At 37.2% G+C, this 25,879-nt stretch overlaps 1 protein-coding gene across 2 annotated transcripts in view; it reads right to left on the bottom strand.

The window, feature by feature from the left end:
* LOC117429254 (nuclear receptor ROR-alpha A-like) overlaps positions 1-25,879 on the bottom strand; it is a 238,910-nt gene that overhangs the window by 9,042 nt on the left and 203,989 nt on the right. For both annotated transcript variants that reach the window (XM_034901625.2, XM_034048565.3), the window contains one exon: positions 1,499-1,584. In XM_034901625.2, the coding sequence (XP_034757516.1) occupies positions 1,499-1,584 (86 nt within the window). The remainder of the gene's footprint in view (positions 1-1,498; positions 1,585-25,879) is intronic.

Below are 25,879 nucleotides of genomic sequence, written 5' to 3'. Positions count from 1 at the left end.
AAAGAGTAAGGAGTATTGTATAAGCTATTTGTGTATCACTTTGTGAGCAGTTTCAGTCCTACCACATGCTGCAGCTTTTACCATGCTTTAATCTCTTATTAGAAAGCTAAGGGGCCCGTCCAGTGGTGTGTTTTGCTGAGGTCATGACTGTCATTTTGCATGTTTTGTTCATTGGAGCAGTGAAGGCTAAAGCGCTGATTTGATGCTCTATCTTTTGACAATTTTGTACTTAATGAATTGATTCTAGCAGATCATTAACATAGCCCATTTGGCTGTTCAATACACATATGTCTTAATTAGTTGCTCATTGGCTGTTTAATTACAAGAAAACAGCTGACAGCTGCCAAGTTGCCTTCTAATGGCTGCCATTATGAAACGGGGGTATAAAAGCTGCTGCCAAGCAGGACTTTTTCATAATGCTGTGATTTATAGTTAGAACTCCTGTACTTGCACATGCCATTAAGTGCAACTGAGCCTAGAGTAACAGTCATTAAAGACACATTTCAGCAGTTTATTGCAGTTTTTTTCATATTATTATTTGTACCTGTATTATGGGTGTAGAACACTGTGTTGACAGGGGCGCTGTACTTTAGATAAAGTAAAAAGCAGAACAAAGGCATTGCATGTCTGCTTTAGGAATACTAAATCACTTGCTTGTTGTAAAATCCTGGCTAATTCCATAAAGATGAGATTTTCACACCCTGAAATGTGGACTTCCATGGTAATGTGTATATTGCAGGACCAAAAGTAGTAATGTGTATATATTCTTTTTTTTTGTATTTGTTTGTGAATTTAATACAATGACACACACTGAGGCACCATGGCAGCTTCCCCCCTCCCTACTCTACTAGCTCACTTCAATGCTGGTCAGAGCTTCAATCCTGGACCTCTCTCAAGCACAGACTGACAAATATGCCACATTGTGTGCTGGTTTTGTGATATGAAGATGAGACCACTAAAATCTCCTTGCCCCCGACTACTGCTTCCCCACCCCAGGGAGAAAAAAATATTGACTGTTTAACGAGGGAAACTGTTGTCCCTTAGATTGAAAAGGTGATAGACAGTGGGCAATAACAGTAACTTTTTCACCCAAGCAGAATATTTTTCCACAACAAGGTAAAAACTTCAGTATATATTTTACCTTATTAAACTCTTATTAATCCAATATTCATCCAGAGAAATCTGTGACACTGTAGACATTCCGCCATTTTGTTGATTTCAGAGGGCAGTATTAACCACTCAACTAGACTGCTTTTTTGGCACAAGCACAAACTATTTTTGGTAATGTAACCCTGCATTATCCAATTGGGATGCGTGTTTCAATCTAAGGGTTTAATAAACTGTATTAAATACTTAAAAGGTAATATTTTTGGTGCAGTCAAATTTGACCAATTTCACAATGGGGCTCCACATTGTTATCAAACTAAAACACCACAACAGACTCCTACAAAGTTGTGGTTTCAGCATGGATGAGGTGCACATTTTGCATAAAGCTTACCTTGCAGCCTTCACAAGTTATAACCCCATAATGGATTCCTGATGATTTATCTCCACAGATCTTGCACGGAATAATTTCGATTTGAGCTGCAAGAAAAGAAATTGGTTTCTGAATCACATTTCCTGTTATCTGTCACATCAAACAAATACACCCAGTTTTACTTTTGTTAGGCCCTTTACCTAGTTAACATGTTTTATATATGCAAGCCTCTCTAAGAGTCAGCCAGCTTATTCCAACCCCCTGTGACTCCCAGTCAGAACCTAACCATTAAGCTATTACAGTTTAAACATGGCCTGACTTGAACAAATGCGAAAATCCATTCAACTTTGCAGAACAATTCTAGGGTGGTTTTGCTCTATTACCACTTTGGGGTCACACGATAAGCTGCACATGGTCAAACATTCAATTTCTAAATAAGAGTAATTTGATTCAGGAAATCTTGTTCTGAAGCCTACAAGCACACTGCTTGGCCTATGCCTTGAAATAAGACTGCTCAATCTTTTTCAACTTGTGTTCTTTCACAGCATTAGATAAAAACAAGGGCCTGGCAAGCAGCCAACATCCATCAAATCTCGTAGCTAAAGAGCACCTGACCACAGGGTGTCAGAAGATGAGCTTTTTGGCTGACCCAGGCAGTATCACATCTAGTTTCCTGTAAAAGGTGAAGTACTGTCTGCAATAGAGATGGTTGCCCTGTGCCGGTAACATTGACAGACCCACTTCCGTTTTTACCCCCATGAAAACCTGCAAAGCTATACTGAAAGACCTTCATCTTAGTTAAGGGGGTGACACCCTTATACATTTTACTGAAATACCATGACAAAATCATAGGAAGGTGTTACAGACAAGAATGGTACAGGTAAGTGTGACACAAAAAAACATGGCTAGCCAAGGTGTGTGCATAGCAAAAGCAAGATAAACGGCAAACTTAAAGACATCTACAACTTTGAACAAAGTCTGATACCTCACATGTAAAAGTCTACATTCAGCTAACGTTTATGTATTCAAGGTTTAACAGATGGGGCATTAGCCTAACCTCATCATTACCCAAACTTCTTACATCAAATGAACCTACAAATGAAAAACGGTGCTTTCAATAGGTAACTATGTGCTGCAATTGCTGAATGCTGCTATTAACCACCAAGATGCAAGGCCACGGATATTAAAGAAACCACATGCACATGTTTCCAACACATTTCTGAAGCAGTTGTTCTCTGACACCAAGCAAATGGTTTTATAATATGACGCTTTTATTGTGGGTTCAAATACAGCTACAGTATATGGCACTGTTTAGTAGGATTTGGAACTGACCTGAAGTCAGAAAGGAATCATTCAGTAGATAAAAAATAAACCAATCAAAGCTAACCACTAGTCTAAGAGAAGCATCTTTCTCAACTTTCTTTCAGTTTCAATCAAGCAGACACAGCCACACAGACAGTATATTTGGGTGGTTTATAAGTCACGAGACCTATGCCAGAGAAAACAACATGTACCGCAGAGCAAAGGAACCGTGCTATGCAAAAATAAGTAAATGTCAACACAAAAATAATAAACAGGAATAACTAGCATCCAAAACACTTGGCAAATATTTGCATACCCTTGAAGTAAATGATGTCCATACAGAGATCAACTATATAGCAAAAATAACATTTTATAATAGCTGTCGGTAAGACTACAATGATCCAACGATTCCTGACTTTCACAGTTTAATGACAGTAAACCCCAATACAAACATGTTATTAATTAGGTAATTAGGTAAAAGTTCCAGGTGGTTCTGTCAAAAGATTGTATGCTGTCTGGAGTTCCACCATGGAGAACAGAAGTACATTGAAATCCAACCACTCTCTCAATTAATTCTCTCAAATCAACTATGATACTTCAGTTTGAACCAAACCGCACAGCCCCTTTAATGTGCTGCCTGCAAGCTGCTGTTCTGGCATTTGGATAATGTCATTGTCCCCCAGGCATGTCTAAGGGATGTGTTTTGTATGCGGCTGATCCACTAACCTCATACCAAGTGCTGCATAATTTACTCGGTTAAATTTGTTCAAGTCATCTGCACAAGCACTGTTTGCAGTAACAAAGTCACAAAAATCCTTCTGTAAATACAGTATTAGCCTACATTTCAATAGGATGCAGCAGGAAAGAAAGATATACTGCAGATTTACATCAAATTACAAATGAGAAGCACATGTACAGCATACTGTGTATACAGAATAAATAATCTTACATAGTACTACAAATAATAATAATAATAATAATAATGGAGAGCTGTCCTTTTAACATCCTCATTTACTGTACTGTACATATGACTCCACTGCTTCTTTCAAATACAGTATTGCAGAGCAACCAGAGCAAAGCAAAAATACAATTTTTTTTGTTTTTAAACAAACAGTTAATGTATCAACAGTTCATTTCCTGTACTACATGAGGCTGCATATTTACTGCACACATTCTCTGAAAGAACATTAGCGTTGCATTGCAATTCTACTCCCTTAATATTTTCAGCTTCATTACTTACATAATTTGTTCTGACATGCACTCACAGCAATTCAAGCATGCTGTAATTAAGCCTCACTTTGACCAGTTTCCAGGGCTGTAAACTGGGCACATGGACAGCAGGTGGCAGTGTAGCCCTGTGGACCACATCCTAGGGTGCCGCTAATGTCGGTGCATTCTGTCAAGCTCCCACAGATTTTTGAAGGCAAAGCTCTGAGATGCCTTCACTTCCCCCTGAAGAAACAGGCTTGGCTAAACACTCATTCACGCTTGACGGAATCTGTGCCACATCAGGTAAAAGTGAAAGGAAGTGGAAACGTTTTGGTCTACTCTAAAGTCCCTTTGACAGCCTTTGGAGACGCCATCTCTTCTTGGAATAAAAAAACGAAAGCAAAAATAAATAAAACAATTACATGTAGTATTTCCCAGTAATTCATTGTAAATATGGAATCTATGAATTGTCTGGGAAATGAAATGAATAGCTACAATGTGTTTATTGTTTTCACCCATCACTAAACAGTCTAGGAAGTCCAGAGTCTCAGGAGGCAAACTACACTCCTGTCTATATTCTTTTTACTGTGCTCTCAGTCAGTTTATGTGTTCTGTGTACCCAGTCTACGTATCCTGCTTTTTTAAAAATCCAATCCAATAGTTTATTGAATTACCAGATGCGAATCCATTAAGATGCCATTCCCAAGGAGGGTTCTGGGTGCCAGCAGCACCACCATCACACAATACCACTCATTAAGTTACAAAAAAATGACTTCTAATAAAACCTCACACTCTTTTATAAGATATTGTCAAAGAAGACATATGATGGGTCCAAATGAAAGAAGATGAGTCTTAAGCCCTGTGCTAATGGATACCCATAGATGCTGTGCTACTATTTTATTAGTACTACAGACCGTGAAGAGATATTATACAGAGATAAATCAAATGTGTATCATTCAGGATGTTATACTTAACAAGGCTGGAGTGTTTAAAGTGGTTGCAGTTAGCAAATGAATTCTAGAAATCTCAACTGTTTTTCACTTGTATTCGTATACTGTAGGTCTCAAGTTGGTACATCATTCTTGTTTTAAAAGATGGAATCTGGTGCTATGCTAGATTAAAGAAATCTCTGTTTGCAATCTTGCACTCTTTTATTTTTTTTTACCTGGACAGCTGCTTCCACTATTAAAATGCTTTGTAGCGAATGACCCCAAGGTGAAATGACCTATAAAGTGAGACCACTATACTGTACCAAGAATAGCACCAGAAAGCATGTTTTAAAAAGAAAATACATGTTTGGTATATGTGCTTCTTTCAAAACGGTCCATTTGAGATCTGCTGTATATAGTGAATGGAAGTTTCTTTTTAGTCGACCTCTGATGGAGATTTTAGTTCTGGATTTTCACCAGAGAAATAAACTAAATGATCCAAACTATTAAGCAACCCTTGTGTGCAACAAAACACTGACAAAACTAACCAAGGAAAATATAACAGGAACTTCTTCCCATCAAGAACTAACCTGCATAGATTCAGGAAAACCACAAAGCTTTTCATAAATTAGATATCAATTACAAATAATCCTTTAAGGACTACTATCCAATTCCATGGGTAATTACATCAGGTGCTTTTTTTGAACTGAAAACACCACAACACACCTGGGGCCCTATTCATAAAAGTACTTGCCGACTGTCGTAATAAAACACATTTCGTTTAAAATTAACGAGTCGTCCATATTGCTATTCATAAAATGATCTGAGCAAACGGACGACTGTCGCAAAGCACTTTATGAATGGGTATAGAGTCGTTCAAGAACGAAAATCCGCCTCTTTTTGATGACATCATCAGCATTATTAATGTTCCCTGGGTGGCGTCGGTAGCTGTTGCAAAAAGAAAAACACAATCCACCGACAGTAGCCTCCTACCGAAACCCGAGTCTGCAGCTGCCAGCCACAGGCAGTAGCCTTCTATTGATGTCATAATTTCGAAAAAAAATAAAGTATTTTTTAAATAAATACATTGTATTTTCGCTTTGTTTGGCAATGCTGGTAAACACATTGCCATACGCACACATAAGATTTCCATTCTTAACTGCAGGACCAAAAAATAAATAAAATAAAACTAAACAAAAAGCACTGTAGGAGGATGTTTGAATAATACTGTAATAATAATAATAATAATAATAATAATAATAATAATAATAATAATAATAATTTTGAAAACTTTGAATGTTAATCTTACAAGTTCTCAATTATTATTATTATTATTATTATTATTATTATTATTATTATTATTATTATTATTATTATTAATCAGGGGAGAGTTATGAATCAGTGAGTTTCACGCCATATTGAACACTGTAATGAATCGTTTTGTGGTGCATGAAAAAAAGTCTATTCTCAGTCTCTCACTTGCTCTCTGCTTCACAGCGCTGTTTCAAAATGATTATGCCAGAGAAATTGTTCTTGTGTGAGTATATATTTATATTAAACATTTTCCTTCATATAAAGCTACAGAGTTTTTCAAAATAGGCAGTGTTAATCACGGGTATGTCAAACTGTATAACAGAGCAAGTGTAGTAATAAAATATGTCTTTAAAAAAAAAAAAAGTCTGCCGAGGCTGTCGTTAGTCTAGACTTGACTATAGAAAGTGTTCAATAATTCCTTGTTATCGACAGCATTTTGGTGTCGTTCACTCTTATGAATAGCATGCTGACGCTCAGGACCGCTGACAACTTCATGCTAATGAGGTAATCGTTAACCTTTCTCTCAATTCGTTAAAAACATGCCTTCATAGACGAAAATCGTTGGGGCTTAACGACGCATCTGAATGATCTCTTATGAATAGCAACTGCCGTTAAATAGGCAGCTATAGATGAAATCAGATCATGTACTGTTTTCTCATTTCGACAGTTTTTATAAATAGACCCCCTGGATCCTACAACAGGCCTGTATGCAGTTGCTGAAATTAAGTATTTTATTTTTCTGTTGAAGCTTCATTAGAAAGAGTACAGTAGCTTCTTCCTTTTTTCTAAGGGCAAGGAACTCTGCTGCTGAGGAAGGTTAGCCTCAAGGACAGTGTTGAAGCTTTGTGGAGGCTGGCTTTCTCTACAGTAACATCACAGGACACAATGCTTTGTCTGGCCTGTCCCTCCAGCTCTCTTAAACTGAGGATAAAAAAAGACTAATTCTGTTCCGTGTACAATAATTTTTTGCCCTCTTTTTCTGTTTAAATAGGGACACCCAAATATGTAACTCATCCCTTATATAAACAGACAATACTGCAGAAAACAGCAACATTTTCAGTTCTAACTATAAAATTATACAGAAAGTTCCTGGTGTACCAATTGATTAATTGCTGATGGTGAAACTTCTTCTTTTATTACATTGTAATGACTTTAATTTGCGTGCTCAGCTGTTGCTGCTGAGTTGGCAGTTGATCTGTTTGTGTCAGGACCCCCTTGTAAACGAGGCTTTGATCTAAATGGGTGCTTTCCTAGTAAAATAAATAATTAAGAATATGTGCCTACTTGGCGTTAAAGTCGCTATTCCTGAAAAATGATTTGTTTTCAATTTAATATATATAGCTTTGTTTTTGAAATATTTCAAAATATTTTGTTGAAATAAAATCTTGGTTACAAATCGCCACTTACTTTTGGGATGTTTCTGAATAAAGATTGTTTGAAACCATAGCAACACATTCCAAATACAGTCTTATACCACTTTCACACCCTAATGCCGCTGCAGAGCCGTCTCAGAAATTGCGCAATCTATGCCACTATAATACCGTCATAACAGTTTCTCACAGCCAAAGGGAGTGAGTGCAAAATGTGAGTGAAAAATATATATATGTGTGTGTGGAAAATTCAAATAAAAATATTTGTGGGGACACATTATTAATATTATTTTCATTTAGCCTGCTGTGCTTGTTGCTCACTTTGAGTTTCCTCTGCATTCCCGAGAAGTCCTCTGATCACATCAACTGGATTTGTGCAGGGTCTGTGCCCCCAAGTTCTACTGCACAGTTCAAAGTGCCGCATCTGTTTAGTAGCTGCCACTCTTGTAAAGTTAACAATTCCTTAACTTCTCCAGTTACTAGATCTCGTTCAGCCATTGTATATGAAAAAAATTAAAATGTGTGACACTGACTACGTCCGGTATACAGTCACGTGGGATGTTGACTTTCAATCCACACCCACTATAGCGCTTCAGTGCAGGCATAGCCTTTCACACAGGAGTGAAGACACTTCAGTGCTGTCTCTGAAACACCTCGCGAGGTGGTTCAGAGACGGCATAAAATATGACGGTATAAGCAATTCACACAGACCAACAATGCCACATCAGTGCTGGTTCTGAGCCGTCATAACTCGTCTGTGTGAAAGGGGTATCAGATGATGACGTCACCTGAGTCAATGTGGGGAAAAAAGGGACAGCAAATTGACATCAGCAAATTTACTACATGGCAATGAATAGATTGATGCTGATAACAAAGCAAATGGGCTGATCGAAATCAGAAAATGAACGGTACATTTTAACAATAGTGCAATTGCGGCCTACTGTAGAAGAGAGTACAGCTTCATGAATTTTTTTATTTTTATTTTTTTAAACATTTTTATTGATCTTAATTTATATCTTTCACATATTCAGCTTTGGCCAAAAGTTTTGCTTCACCCTATAGAGTTAACACATTTTGCTTCATAAAGTTGAATTAAACCTGCTGAATAATGTTACGTTAACATACTGAATTACATACTGCTTTCTAGTTATACTTAACAAAAAACAGACAAAAATATGACATTTCAAAATCTAACCTGAAATACATTATGGCTTCTGATAGACTTTTGCAACATCATTTTGTTGTTTCTTTGATTACAGGATGTATCCTAAAATTCTAGGTGATGCAAGACTTTTGGCCACAGCTGTATTTCCCATACATGAAAAAGTCCAGACATACTTTTTATATTTTCTTAAGACTGCAAAACCCTTCTCTGATCTCTCACAAATGACTAGTCTCAGAAGAAAGCTGGATATTTATTGTCACAAATGCCTTATTTGCTGTAACAGCTGTGGATGTCATGTCTCTATCTGCTGAGCCGCTGATGGAGTAGAGTCATGATTCACATCTGTACATTTCAAAGATAAGCCTAATACACAAGAGTCAGTATTAGATGGCTTATCAGGTCAATATCCGAGAAATAATTCACTGGGAAACTCCTATACTGATTTATTTCAAACTATTTCCATGCCGTCAATTGAAATTCATAGGTTTGTGTAAAAATGGGGGATATTAAACACTTGAAAATGTGCATTGTGTGGCCCTATGCTTACAGAGCATTGGTGCATTTACCGTACAGCTTGTAATAAATCAGCTGCAGTGGAAAATATGTTACTATAGTTGTGATGTCAAGCTTCTGGGTGCAATCTGGTGACTCTGATGTACTTGGAATTTAGATATCGAGGCCGCAGGGGTGCAAAGTACAAAGTGAATCTAAACAAGATGACACAAAACACTAAGACAACTAATATTTCATAACTACACCAAGTTGCCCTTTAATGACTACACTATATGCGTCCATGTTTTGTTTCTCACATTGGTCCGAATTTGTTTTAATATTGTGATTCTCCATTAAATAGCCAGTGAAAATGTTCCTAACCAGATGAGATTATATCTTAGACTGGTAAAAGTTGGCCCCATGGCCCTTATCAGTGTTTGAAAGGGTCTCTCTGCTTGGGGCGGCTCTATTAAGAAGGGTGCAAACATTCTTCTCAAGTCTATCAGTAGGTTAGGGGGGACCTCCTGGTTACAAGCCCTTTTTCTTTAATCACTGGATCACACAGCCTCCTTGCACAAACATTGTGGCTTTTGACAACACAATCCCAATCTTCAATGTCTTTTCAGTCACAACTGGGGCTGCCTGTTATTTGCTGTACTGTGTATGTGTTGTTCCTATATTTTGAAGCATGTTTTAAAATAAGGAGACTGCTACTTCTTACCCTTTTGGTTTATTAGGTTAAATGAACACAACTGAATTTACTGTATGTAAAGTTGACACACTGGTATCTCTATTTTGTGTTAAAGTGTAAGCTATAGTATCAGTGACCAATGAGGCAGCAGAGCAGATTACCTACATTACACTGTATTTCAGTAAGATTGCATAGCACAGCATAGACAATTTTAGCTTGTTTTTTGCATTGTAAGTGGTAAAGAGGCAGTGAACAGTACCACAGTACATGCTGAATATAAAGTGGTTTATGGCAAATATTATATATGTTGAAATTTGTTTCCAAAGATTTCATTTAAATGTGTTACGTTTACCTTTTCACTGCTCTTTTGTAATTTCAATACTGTGAATAAAGTTTGTTTTGAAAAACTAAAGAGCAATGCATGACTCACAGGAGCAGGGTTATGTTAATTATCGCAGAGAGGTTGAAACATTAACACTGGCAGATTTCAAACTAACAAGGTCTACATTTTATATGCAAATAAGTACATGGTGGAGTTCAACTTACATTTAATAACAAAAAGATCTTCATAGTTTAAAAACATGTCTGTTATCAGACTGGCATTTTCAGCTCGGATGCCAGATTGGGGAAATCTCTCTATCAGATAATGGTATAGGAAATCTTATAAAACTGCATTAAAAAAAAAAAAAAAAAAAAAAAATATTGTTATTTCTGTTGAAATACATTGAGTCATTGCTGCCTTATGCAAAGAATATGTTTGTACTGCAAAAAGCTGACAGTACTTATTATTCTGAGCTAAGTCTGTACTGGTGAAAGTTCAAACAATAGAAATAAACATAAAGGCAATGGCGTCTCCATTGGAATAGTTTGTGAACTAAAAAGAATAGTCAAAAGGATCTGTACCACCGATAAGGGGAGGTTCAAACAATGTGCTTTGAAATGCAACATGTTAACTGGGCAACACTGATAATGCGTCTTTGTTGATGTTTCTTTACACAGAGAATTGTGAGGGTCTGGAAACAACTCCCCAGTAATGTTGTTGAAGCTGACACCCTGGGATCCTTCAAGAAGCTGCTTGATGAGATTCTGGGATCAATAAGCTACTAACAATCAAACAAGCAAGATGGGCTGAATGGCCTCCTCTCGTTTGTAAACTTTCTTATGTTCTTATGTTCTTATGAAATGATAGAATGCAATTGTATTAGCTTTATCATCCAGGAAACCAAAAAGTCACATGACCACAATATGGCAGCCATCTTATATGAAAGGTACCATTAGATTTTGACCTGAGTTTTTATAACATTAAAAATCTGAAGACAGCTTCTCAAATAAGATATTAGCAATTGAAATATCACCAGAGGATATAGCACAAGTGCTCCCCTCATGGTGATGCTTAATTACTAAGTCAAGTGTTTTTATATGTGTAGTTTACACAGCTAACAACTGTTTAAACAAAATGTACTCATTTATAGCACTGGAAAGCCAAGCTTTCAGTAAGGTACACAAAGACAGGCTTTCCTAGCTTTCTATTGTGCTAAGCCAATTAAGCCTGACCTCCTTGCTGAACAGGGGGGTGATGTTATTCACTCTCCATGTTCACGTAAACCCTGACCCCCTAAACAAAGGTTAAATAATGCATAACGATTCTGTGACACTAATAATGTTGTCCAGGAGTTGAAGTATGAAGCTCAGATAGTCGCACTGACTCTTCTTTCATTAGCACACAGAGCATCAAATGAAAATTTCCAATACAATGGAGCTGCAGTTTCCTTTTAAAAAAAAAAAAAAAGAAGTATTTTCTGACTGGGTTATTCAACTGTTTGCAATAATTTCCACAGCAAATGAACAAAAGCATCCTATATTGATGTCTTTTGTTAGCAAAACATTAATTGAGCCTTATTTGTTGTTGTGGGGAAGATTGACTAGAGCTTCCTGACTGAGTCTATCTATTGGCACTCCAGGGGATACAACAAAGGCCTCGGTTTACAAAGCAGAAGAATATAAGTATCTGACTGAAACACAACATCAGTACACACACTGTACAGAGCAACAGCTTCCTGGACTCCAGAGAGAAGCCAGGTGACAAGCCCGTCTCTTTAAACCGCTTTTAAGCTAGTCTTGTCAGTCAAACTTTCTTAGCAGGTAATCTTAGCAGAGGTTTGCACTTTTAGTCCAATATCAATTGGCATCGCTTGGATCTTGGCAGTTTGACGAGGCCACAACTTTCCATGGAATTCCACTGTAAGAGCCATATAATAGATGTCAGTGTGACATATATATATATATATATATATATATATATATATATATATATATATATATATATATATATATATATATACAGTATATATATAGGACAATTCATCTTGATGTTTTACTTTGACTGCAGCACTGCTCGTATTGCTACATTGCCTGATAAGTACTTTAAATAAACAAATACAGTACGTTTGGTTCAATTTGTTTGGAGGTTGGGATTGCTTATTTATCCTCATACTCATAATCCTGAAACTCAGCTAAAATTGTTCATGTACAGTAGGTGAGAGTACACCCATGTTCTGTTCACAATTACGCTTTAACTAGAAGTGTGTTATTACACTGCTTAGACATACACCAACAACAGCAGTTGATGTGGGTGTTAAACTCAGAGGGCATATTGACATACTAAAGCATTGGTTAAAATCAGATTTTAACCAATTCTTTTTCGTATGATAAGGCAGACTTCTTGTGAACACTTTTAGAATTGAATTCTTAACAGCCTGTGCTTTCCCTGAAGACCTTTCAGTCTGCTGGGATATGCTCGGCCTAGTCCTCGGAACAGAAAAGAAGACTCCCTTCACAGGTCAGATACAGTTTCCTGCACAAAACAAACTACACACAACAACAAAGAGACTTGCTTTCATCTAACATTGCTGCCATGTTATAATTATTACTAGGCCAGTGTTAATATTCAATATTATAACAGTGCAACTTTCAGTATTTTAAGACTTTTAGCTCCCTCAGGGGACTAATAACAAGGCTTTTATGGCACCAAGCTTTGCTTAACAAACAACCTGTTTTTCCATTATTACAGAATGCTTATAAAGTGCTGACGTGCTGTGTTATTGCCATTATTGAGTTGTGTTTCTGTTTAGAGTTTTAAACGATAAAGCCTGATTTCAACCCACCAAATGGAAAATGATCATTAATGCAGCTTTTGTATATCAAGGATATTTTCTTAACCACTCAGTGACATATTTTAAGCAGTAATACAAAATTGCATTATCACATACATCATCACTGCCAGCCATTTTAATCGTATCCATTTTAATGGAAGTTTAATTGCTGCCTCCTTGCTCGATACCATTGGGATGGTTCATGTTTTAAGCAAGCACTTTCAATATAGTGTCTAAAGCCAGCACATCAATTTCCTAACCCTGTGATAGCCTTACCCTGTGACCCACCGAGGAACGTGTTTCCCTATTTACACTGAGAGCCAGGGAATAACAGAGGTACCAGATTACCCTGGATCTCTTCTGAGATTAGAATTTGAAGAACAAGCCAGCTGTGCAAACGAGACAGAAGAAAGCAAATCCTCTCGATTTTAATAAACCAACACAAGATGGGATAACTATCAAAAACAAGAGAAACTGTGTTGTTTAGATTTAAAGTATATCCAGCAGGTCATGCCTCCCACAATGCAGTTCCAACTAACTGCACACAGTCAAAGAAAAACAAGAGCTAAACATCTAGGTTCAGAGGGTAAAGCCTTGAACTTCACATTGCGAGTGACAATAAGCCTTTTGTACCTTAAAAACTTAAAAATGAATGTGTTGTTATTTCAAACAGGATGCAGCATCCACTGACTCACGGCACTATTTGTGAGTGCTTTGAAGTGCTTTGTATAATGTGCTACATTATATTGCACATATACACAGGCAATTTTTTAAATACTGTATATCCTTCAGCTACACTTAGAAGGCATGCTATTGTTTCAACAGTGAACAACTGAACACAATTGAATGACTATAGCAGCAAATCCACACACTATCAAATAATTAAATGAACCATCATTTTATGACTTTGCTTCCCTTTTATTGTGCTAGTTTACAGAGTGTAGTGTTTTTATTTTTTCAGACACACAACCACCGTATTTTTAGTTCCTTTACAGAAACTGTAAATTGTCAGAAACTGCTGGCATGATCAGTCAGCATATATTGTAAGTAGCGACTGAGGATTGAACCCGGTCTACAGATTCTGAGAACATAACAGAATAGCAAACTTTCTATAACTCAACACTGTCAGCTACCAGAGACAGTTAAAGGGATTGTAGCTAACAAAATACTTTCATGTCTCGAATGTGCAGTTTTGAAAGAAACACATGGTATAGCAAACCTGTATTTTTAAATGACATCTAACATGGCATCTGGCATTAGTTTGCTTGCCTTGCCCTTACACATAAACTTGCTAGGTCATTTAACCTCAGTAGTGTTTTGGGGTTCAAGCCTCTTACTGGCTGTAAAGCATGTCAGTTAGTTACTGACAGGATCCCCCGGTGAAATGACCATGAAAGTGCAAGACTATCTGAAAGTTGGGCCTGTAAACAAGATTTCTTTAATCTAAATATCATGTTTTTAAATGAAAACAACTGTTTGCTAAAGCATAGATTTCTTTCAGAACTACACATTTCAGACTTCTAAAGGGCATAGGGGCACTTGACTTGGGAAATGTATGGAATTCTTATGTTAGCTTCAATCAATGTAATTATAAATTACATCAAATCAATATCACATATGCGGCATTGAATTGAATTCAGCATTGAAGGTTCATACAGTATAGCATTGCACACATGCCAATACAATAAAACACTGCACCACAGACAATCTATCACAAGCAAAACCCTATGCAAACAAAACAGCACCAAAGCAAACAAGGACTGACACCCCACACCTCAGAAGGGAGGATGAGGTCAAATAAAATCTGAAAATAAATGACAAAATAACTCCCCACAAAAGTCCATGTAAGCAATTTGATATTACTGTGTGAGACAGCCTTCAGAAGTCTCATTACCACAGAATGAGAGAAGTATAATCAGATGACAACCAGCAAAGCAGGCCAAAACTAGAAACCAGAGAAGTTACCATAACGAAATCCATATTTCTAATTATCCAGATATCCAGTAAACATTTCATTACTAACTTTAATAACACCCCACACACACATATAAACAGATATTGCATTGTCAGCTAACAGCTACAAACTGGTGTTCACTGTCCCACTAAAGAAATGAAAGAAACAACACGTTTGCAGCCAGAATTAATCATTCCAAGATTTCCATGCTTGCCTGGCAGACTAATAGAGAGACACACAGTGCAAATATATTCGTAACTTTTCTGCTGTTGACACATTTTAATATCACTTGATCAAGCTGGGAATCAAAGGTTTGTGATTATATTGTGTTTTTGTAACATTTTTGAGAATGCTTCTTTCTTACAGTCCAAACCAAAGGAAAAAAAAAGGATGCTACATGCAACGTTACCTTTCCCTGAACCTACTTAGTGACTGCTTGTGAAAGAGCAATGCTGCTCTAATCCTTTGTAAATAAAGAACTCCCAAGATTATTGATTATATAAACACATCTAAAAGCCCTGGAATAATAATCAACTATTCTGCTTGTGTGGCTCTTGGAGTAGGCTGATGACCCTGGATCCCACCAGTTCTCATTTAAATAGGCAGTTTCCATGTTTTGTGGCCTCATTAACACTAGAAGCCAGTCAATAGTTTCCATTGGGGAGCAGTGCTGCTTGATCTTTGCAGTGAATTGCTGTGAAGAAGCTCTATTAGTGGCAGTCCTGGAACTGGTACTTCCGATGTAGTCCTATCCCAACAACACTTCACATCCAACGTCACAAGAAACCACTTTCTGTTAAACCTCCCTATAAGATTATAAAGCGAAGCAAAGTTTCAGGCTAGTGACTCTCAATACACCTGCAGTGAAAATCCTAGCAACCTTCAACAAAAGTCATAAATGAGGACCTGGGGGGTAAAACTCCCAAACTCCTGTCAACCATCAACCAGCTGGGAGCTAACAATTATATTCAAGCCTGTAATAATATAATGTAATCATTTTTAAAGTGACTGTAATAAAATGTTGTTATTAAATTTTTAAAAATGACAGAATTAGTGGATGTATAGGAATTTTAATCTACTGTACATGTTATCTCAAGTAATCAAACTTGCCCGTAAGTTACATGCAGTTGCATGTATGGGCAGCACCTGCTACGTTCGTTGAATTAAGTTTTCTCTATTTCAGAAAAGCACTGGTGACAATCGTACAGGGGTAGTGAAAGGAAGTGTAGCTTTGGTACATATACAATGCAGAAAATCTGTATCCAGGTAAATACAATCCCTTCCTAAAGGTGCATTCCAGAAGGTTTTAAAATGACTGTGAAGTCTCTGAATGTACCGTACTACAACAACGCCAGGTTGGCAAGACCCCCCACCACTTGCTTTCTCTGCTGTTCCATTCACTGTGCAATCCTGCTTTACTTAAACTGCAAACGACAACAAGTTATTTATTTTCCTATCCAGCACAGAGAGACTGGGGACTTTTACACTAACATTAGAGGGCTGTTCTACAATGCTTCGCCTTAATATATGTTGTAAAGTCAAGAGCACTTTTTTTTTTTTTTTTTTTAGAAAATAACAGATGAACTAAACAACAATTAAGTTTACTAGTAGATGTGCTGGAGCTAATTAAGGTTAGGGAAACTGATTTAAAACTTTGCTGTCTCAAAAATTACAGTGTAGCATCTTCCTAAAGCAACCTGGAGGTAATATAATTGCCTGTTACACAAGAAGAATGCAGTGTCCTAATGAACACCCAATCATTAGGAGGGCTGGTTGCAGTAATCCCATTCTTGGTATGTAAGGCAATCTAATATAATAAGCAAATGTCTAACCTTTGAGGTGTTAATCCCTCTTGTGTTTTGGATTTGTACATCAAAGCATCAATTTGAATATCGCTTGTGCTTCAAATTATATTGAAACCTACAATTATTAGTATAGCGAGCCTGTGAACGGGCCAGCCCCTTTCATGCCTGCCAGTGTCCCATGGGCTTGCTTGAAAAGGCTTAATCCATTCTGGTGAAATGCGAGCGTACAGTTGCAACTCTGCATTCCTTCCTTCAGACCCACTGCCAAAACCTCCCTAAGCGTACAAGAAAAAATAACCACTTGCAGAGGTTAGTTTTCTACAAGCACCCAGTTACACTGAGCACTAAGAAGGCATTAGATTTCTGCAGTGGTGCTTATGTTGGTAACCCTAATAACTTTAGTGTCCCAGTAAAAATATTGTTTGCCCAATCATTTTTATTAGGTGTGGGTCATTCCGTGACATATACCTTGATCCGATCAGGCTGAAAATGAAAGTTGTTTTGGTTTTGCTCCTGAACCTCAAGAAGCACATTTCAAAATTCACATCTTAGTATTAAGTAATGCTTTACCCTGTATTGCATTGCATTTTAATTGATTTTTGTATTGAATGTTTTAATAGTATCAATAATTACTGTTATGTTGCACCTGTGAAGCACCTTGTGACAATCTATTGAGAAAGGCGCTATATCAAATAAAGATTTGATTTGATGATAAATTCTATATTTCTGGGGTGATCCGTCATGGAATGACCCATGTAGTACAGTACAAGGTCATTCCTTAATCAATACAGCCTCAAACAGTGCTAGTCCTGAACTTATGACCAAGTTCTTATGATGTTACGTTTCAGTCTTTACCCCTAATATCTGTTGCAAGTGAAAATAAAATCTAACACATTTTAACAAACACATGCTATTGTAAAGAATTGGTGTGAATATGCTAATAAGATGTGAGAAAATGTTTTTTTTACAAGCTAAGGTATTTTCCTTTTAAGCCATCCAATTGAAATGGCTAATGTCAGACCTCAGAGAGAGAGAGAGAGAGAGAGGTATGTGGCAGAATAATTAACACTAATATATTAATTAGATGATAACGTACAGTATGTCTCAGATATGCCCTGTGACAAAAATTCGAAATGAACGTGTCAAACAGCATCCGGCCAAATCGTGTTTGATGAAGCATCATAGATGGAATGCGAGGATTACACTTTTCCACTTCCTACTTGTTCATCTGTTGATGCAGCGTTCATTATTTAAACCTCAGCAACTGAAACTATTTGTAATGGGGTAAAGCCGACAAAACAGTTAAACTTCATTTCATGAACTGCTGTTACAGGTCAAATTGCTATCTGTTTTAATTAAAGAAGTCTGCTTTTATTATTACAGTTTTATGACTACTGCAGACTTCTTTAATGGTTTTATGAATATCAACCTGCATTTTATGCATCAAAACACACTTTAAATAACAATAGGGCCCTTTCACTTTTAAGACTGGCACTTCATTATTTATAGCAAGGTTGTGTTTTTGTTACTTAGTGCTGAAAGACTTCCTTAGAATGAACCCTAAGAATATTGTCTTGAAAGCGTTAAATAGATACAGTTGTCACTGCCATTTATGGACATTAAAAACAGTAACTGACTAAATACAAAGTCATATGTTTGTTGAATGATTTGAAATATAATCATTACATTGTGTTCCATAGCTTTCATCTTTTTCAATATTTTTTTTTGCAACCATGTCAAAATTAGCATACTGTATAAGAAGATAAAATTAAACATCTCATGAGATATTTCACAAATTGGGCCTGACTGATGACAATTACCTCAGGCTGACAAACAATGATAAATGGACCCATGACTGACAGTGCATGTGTGGAACACAAATATGGGGACTGTATCAAAGTTATGAAAAAGTCTCTGACTTACAAAACTAAAAACTGAATGTATGAATTAGTAAAGGGCCCTTATACAGTAAAGTATAAGTACAGTTTACTGTTAATTCTGAATGAAACTATTTTGTGAATTGAATTGTTGTGTAAATGAATAATTTAGATACCAATATAAATGAGTGTATAGTTAGCTTTAATTAGCTGATAGAAGTAAGAAAGTGACTCTTATTTTAGTTGTTATTATATATATAAGATTTGTTTTGCTGCAGTACCTTTTCAACAATTAGCACTCGGTAAGAAGAGAGTTCACTTAACTGAGTTATAAAAGGAAAACAAATACATGTGCTTTTAAAGTGGAATAATCATTAACAGGATCAAACTGAAACATGGTTTCCCAAGTGGCAAGAATACCTATTTGCAGTAATTATTCTGTAAACAATAAACATACTCAGTTGAGCATTTTGTTTTTCGCTCTGCTGCCAGTTGCCACGATTCATGAGAAGCTCTGTTCACAGGACACTGGTTGTGCGTTACTAGTGCCTGTTTAATTAAGGTTTTTGAAGGAATTCACACAAAATTCAAAGATGGAGGTACCGCTTTACATTTGTGATAGAATGAAACCATTCTCAATTGAGGAGAGACCTCCGACTTCGATCAGAGGTATACCAAGGTCAGGTGATGGAACACCACCGACCCCCCCTTTATAAGATAAATACGGTTAGCCAATAGGATTTAATGAAGGGGCCCATCCCCAGAATTACAAAAAGGCTCCAATAAAACTCAACATGAGACAATATTTCAACCAATAAGAAATGAGAAGAAAATCAAAGTGTGTAATAAATTAAGATATCGCACTGCCCTTCCATCACTCAGATAGATTAAGGTGATGTGACTTGCACCGACTTTGCCAAAGGATACTTTCAATTGCTGCGGGATGCAATCTATAACATCAACAGCTGTCAGACTGGGCAGACTCGCTGTCAGTTCTGTCGTGTGCGTTAAAAAGGTTGTAAACTCTTTTCAATGTATCCTTCTGCGGAGGCCTGTTTGAGCAAATTACAAGATACAGATGCTGTTTTCTAACAGATTGCATAGAACGGTTGCCCATTTCAAATGAATAAGGGGGAAATGTGCTCTGTGGAAAAATTGAATACATTTTGGACTTTCCCCAAAATACTTAATGATGAATTGAGAGCATGTAAAATGTGCTATACTGAAATCACTGGAGACCAAAACCCTCCATTTATCCAGTACTGTAGGTATGTCTTTACTAATGGTTCATTTCAATGTATTAAATCAACCCATTGCATTTTCTGAAAGCAGGTACTGTATGGTTTAGTTAACAGACCTATAACAATATAAGCTTGTAATGTTTCACAAAGCTCAAACCACTTAAACTACATGAGCCATTGAAAAGCAATGTTTTACTGTAATTGACTTGTCTCTGTCTCAACTGATCTATACCACAAATTATAAAAGAAAAAAGCATCACAAGCGAGAAGGCAGCTAAGCTGGAGGTGTGTGCCAAAAAAATAGTGCTGTCTGCTGTCAGAGTCGTATAACATACAGTATTACAGAGAAAACCTCTAAATGTGATCACACAAAGCGGCTGATTAAATACAAATGTAGGTTTTGTAATAGGTGAATTGCAATTTGCGATTGCAGTATGTGGCTGATTCAATGAACGTGTGATTCTATAAAGCGTTTTCCACTGTAACATCATCGAAAAGGACTGCTGAACTTCATACTTTGTTGAAAACTGTAACATTGGGTAGGCAAGTATCTGTGAGGATCGCAGGCTGGGGGTAAATAAAGGGAGTCCAAGCCAATATATGCAGGTACAAACATAACAGATTAGTAGTTGTAGTATTCAGACCATGCAGCCATAGCTCCTTTCCCATAATATACATATTAAAAGATCAGGGGCTTTATCCCCAAAGCACATCTACGTTGCTGCAAGCTCCCTGCGTATCTTCTGTGCTCTCACTAGCTAACAGTGCCCTGGGGAGTGACGCCACCACACAGTATCAGGACTAGTGATGCACCGTAAAGGCATACAGGTCACTAAAAAGGATCATCACAAAGCTAATGCACTAATGGAAATAGTAAGAATGTTATTAGACATCATTAGTCTTCTAGATCTTCCAAGTCTGCGTTGGGTAATAATATTCCTCCTAATGAAATGCCCTCTAAGCTCAGAATCCCAGAACTCTCTCTGTAAAAGATTTGCAAGTTTAGAATAGCCTGCGGATCACCTGATGCCATGTCCTGTCCGAATGCCAAATACTGGTAAGCTGAATAACAAGGCAAAACGTGCAAGGCTTCTGTTATGCTAATGCATACAGCCTTCAGCTTGATCGTGCCATCGTAAAGAGTAAGTAGCTTCGAAATATATTACTCTCACTTGTCCTTTTTATGATACTTGTAATCATTCTGAGTAGTTCTTATTGCAGTTTTAATATAATAAGTGTTTAGGTTAGTTTGCTTGAGCTCAGGAGATGTTTTTTCAGTTCTAGCTGTCTGCCATAAACACATCTTCCTGTACTGTAGATACATATCAGCAACACAATAGGAAACAAAATCTTCTATAAAGACATTTGGCCGTTGTTGCATATCTGTATCAGGTAACTTGAACTAAAGAGCAGCTCCTGTACTCAGGTAAAACAATTAACAAAACAACCAAAAAAAAAACAAAGTCAAATTAATTGTAAATATCATAACATAATAAGGAATCTTTGAAGCTTTTTAAAAACATAATACCACATGTTTAGATTTCTAGTTGTCAGTTGCTCAGTGTACTAAACTCAATATGCAACTCAAACATTGAGTGTGGTACAGTATCTAAGCAAAGTCATTTCACTGGCTTGTTTAGCTTCAGTCAGCTGTTAGGTTACTAGAAATAAGCACGGCATGCAAGGACCACAAGATGCCATGACCAGGATTACACTAATCCACCCACTGGATATCCAGAGATAAATACTGCTCTAAGGCCACGACCCAGGTTATTTACAGTTACAGCTCAGGTGACTAGAAATAAACACGACATCCCAGGACTGCAGTGACTCCTTGACCTGAAATCTCCACTCAGCAGGTATGAAGAGATGGCCTTTATTGTTGTTGTTCAGGCATATGAAGGGTCCTTATAATCTTGGACTACATTAACATATAGGCAATTTACACGCATTGAAAATGTATTCAGAGTACTAAATGGAGCTTTTTAGAAAGTGACAAGTGATTACAAACCTGTAGTTCATTTGTGGGCATTTGATAGTTGTGATCTAAGAAACTTCCAAAACAAAACAAACATGTTTTATAGTTCATTGAAAAAGCAAACTCGTCTCAATATTTTACAAGCTGCCAGATCTGTTTTGTATTTATTAAAAAAAATTGAATGTACAGAAAATATTGTATAGTAGTGTTACATCTGTTATTCAGTTCATAAATGGGACCAGGGTACTGTATGTTTGTAGACTAGTTCAGATAATCTTTTTTATTAATAGTTCAAAATTGTTCAATGCATTCCTAATCAAAGAACCTCCAGAAACAAATACAACACAAGCCATTTACCTTAAAAGGTGTCATGCATGGTAATGTACACCACTGCACTGTAAATACAAGGTTCAAATAAACATGGCTTTACTGTACTGTACAGGTATTAGATCCTTTACGCTTTGAAACTGCTGCTAGAAAGACAGCTCTTAAAGGGATCCATTATGTCATCTTCTTAACATATTATATACCAGCTAAACTAAAGCCCAGCAAAGTCCCCCCTTATATTCACACTCGTGAAACATTTTGTGTGCCTCTGCCAAGTTCCACAACCCCTCCCCTCCCCCCTCCCCCCCCCCCCTCCCCACATGCACACACACACACACACACACACACACAAACGCACACACACTTCTAAACGTAAACTGTTTCCCTAACCCTCTAACCCACATTTGTCACAACCTAACATCACTGATTGGATTCAGGAGGGCACATGACATCATGAAAAAGGAATACTTTTATACTTTTGTTTAGGAAAAAGAAATGAATCCCACATGTATATTTTCACGTTTCTGGCTGTAATATAACAGATAAATAGCACTGGATTTTACACTGGAGCATCGATCAGCGGTACAAAAACCTTTTATTTTTTACATTTGTATTTCGTTTTTTAAAATTTCAGACAGTATTTAAGCATAAAAAGCTTTGCTTTTTTTTTTTTAAGTTGCTCAAACACTTAACAAAATGTCAATTTCCCCACTTTTGGTAAATTACACTCTGACAGCAGCACAGTACAATAAATCCATTATCATTATGTAAAGTGTAATTTCCGTCTAACGTCTAAGATAGTTGAATGGTGTTTTGCAAGTCCTGACCACCTCAATCCTGTCTGTACTTTACCTGTAACAACTTACTGTCCTATAAATGTAGACTGTTGCCTTAATTGGTTAACCTTTTTCTCTGTACTGTTTTATACCACCATAGAATCAGTGTCTGTCACGACTTTAAAGTCTAGCCCCTTTCCCTTACTTGACATATGTTGATTTTTCAAAGATTAATTGTTGGTTTCACAGACTTGATTATAATCTTGGCCTCCCTTACCTAATACAGCATTAGGTAGTTCAAGATTATTGCTAAGTCTGTGAAACCAGTTGAATCTGCCATTTCCTGGTACCCAATCACTCCCTGTGCTGTTGATCACACAGTCTGACTGCAGCTTGAATACTGGAGTGAATTTGACCTACAGCATAGGATGTGAGTGGGTATCAGAAATCAATTATGCTTTTTTATTTTTAAAAGAGGCTCTTATAAGAGGAAATAAATAGATTTTAAAGCCTCTTTCATCACTTTTTAACCCTTTGTGATACATAGCTCATCAGTCATATAACTGTGGTTTGAAAGCAACTCCATCTCAGGTCTCTTTGTTTTGCATGAAACAAAAGAAAAAAAAAAGGTGGAAAAATCGCTCCAGACCTTAAGACAACGAGTCAATGACTGGCCAGGATAGGAAACCAAACCTATGACGTGTGTGACTTTAAACCCTTGGTTCAAACCCTGCGGCTATGCTGCTTCTCAAATGAGAAATGCTCTATGTACAATGTGATTGTGGTTCATTTTATTAGTTCAGCTTGCACCTATTTATTTGAAAAACATAAAACACACACAAAATAAGCTGGATTTGAAACATCACGCAGCGATTTGAATTGTATTTGCAATCCTCAGCTTGATAGCTAAGCAATTAGGTTTATCACAAATACATACAGTCTGCAGTTAGGAAGAGAAACAGTGCCTCACTGTAATCTATTTAAACAGCCACCTCATTTATACCATGGGCTATAATTCTCTGTACAGTATGTGAGAAATTATGAACCCACCTAGCAGCCCAATACGTATCTAAAAGGACACAAGCAAAACTACTGCAGCAGGTTTTGAGAAAATAAAGGTTTCCAGGGGAGCTGTCCGAAGAACAATCTATCTGATGGATGCTTGATGTATTGGCTCAATCTCTGGGACTATGTGTAGCATTGGCATGAAACTTGGAAGGTATAACAACCTCCAATGGGGAATTTGTGCAGTGACCTTGACTTTCACCTCTTTGGCTGTCTTCAATACTTTTGCTTGTTATTTGGCAGATAGGTTTGTAATGTTGTACCCTACTGTGCCTGAATCAGTCTAAAGCTGAGGGAACACAAAGCCACTTTGTGGCTTGGAACTTGGTTTCAGGAGGCTTTCAGGATACTGCATGGCACGTCAGGGGAGACTTGGGGTTTGATACAGGAAAGCTGCCTTACACTAGGTCATCAGGTCTCCTGGAACCAGTTTTCAAGCCGCTGTTGCTTTGTGTTCCCTCAGCTTAAGATCTATACTATCTTTGTTATCCTGTCTATGATACTGCATTAAGTGAAAGCACATGCCCCCCCCCCCCCCCCCCGCCCTCGCCCTCGCCCAAGCCCACATGTTATTTGAACTGAGGGAGAAGCAACACAGGATGAGGTAAACACATTTGTTACGTACCTGTGTACAAATACAGTTATGCCAAGATCAACCCATGTCATTTAAACTAACATGCTCTTGGAGGTGTTCCTAGAGCCATAGACGAGGGCTGCTAAGACACAGCTTCACTGATAAAATGGCTGTTCTTATCTCTGCTATGCATATGAAAGGCTTACCCTGTCTTCTCTGTAGATTCAGAATCTCATCACCATGGGATTTACAGAGACGCATGAGGACAGAAAACAGTACACAGCCGCATCTAACTACTGACAACCATCGTACTGATGTGTGCGAGGCAAAGCAAGCTCAGTTTCTCAACAAAAACCATGGAATCGGTACACAGAAAACCAAAACGATATCGTGCCTTTTAATGTAAAAAGTAAGTGTGCCACCTGATATCCATAGTGAGAGACAATTATTTCCCTTTTAAAATAAGTACTATTCAGAAATGTATTTCAAATGTATTTATTTCGACTATAACTTCCATATAATAAATGAAATTTATAATTAAAGTTCGGGAGGAGGGTCAGACACCAATCTCCGCATCACCAAATTGAATCATTCAATTTACACATTAGCTAATTAAGATTGTTAGCACTATAAATACCCTCTTCACTTGCCTCTCAGTTGCGTTTCGATTTCATCGTAACCCACCACCTCCCCATCTCCACCTTTCTTGAAAACAATTTCTAGGTTTTATCAATGGGGGTCTCAGCATCGTCTAGTCGGCCAGGCAGTGAGCCCTCAAACCAAGTTAGGTTTGATGCCAAATGAATGTTTATATACAACATACTTCTCTGTAAAATCGCATACTCCGCATTCTCTACAATAAATATTTGTACTAAAACATTTGTGTGATTGGTGTTTGTCCCGAACTACTGAACCACAATTTGTGGAGTGTTACATTATACAGTGTATTGTGTGGTATTTGATGTGTCTATCATGACTGAAGACACTGTAGGTGATGAAGGTACTAACCTGGATAATATTGAAAGATAAACATGTTATTTACAGGAGGTGACAGAAACATCACATTTAAGTTTGGCTTTTTAACAAATGATTTGATTATGAATGATCATTTTATCAAATTAAACTCCAGTGGCTTCCAAGTCCTGTAAACCCTGCTGTCATTAAAACATGTAACAGCAACT

The sequence above is a fragment of the Acipenser ruthenus genome, chromosome 24, assembly GCF_902713425.1.
Source record: "Acipenser ruthenus chromosome 24, fAciRut3.2 maternal haplotype, whole genome shotgun sequence".
Lineage (NCBI taxonomy): Eukaryota > Metazoa > Chordata > Actinopteri > Acipenseriformes > Acipenseridae > Acipenser > Acipenser ruthenus.
The sequence above is the reverse complement of the archived record's forward strand: the minus strand, read 5'-3'. Positions and strand labels throughout refer to the sequence as shown.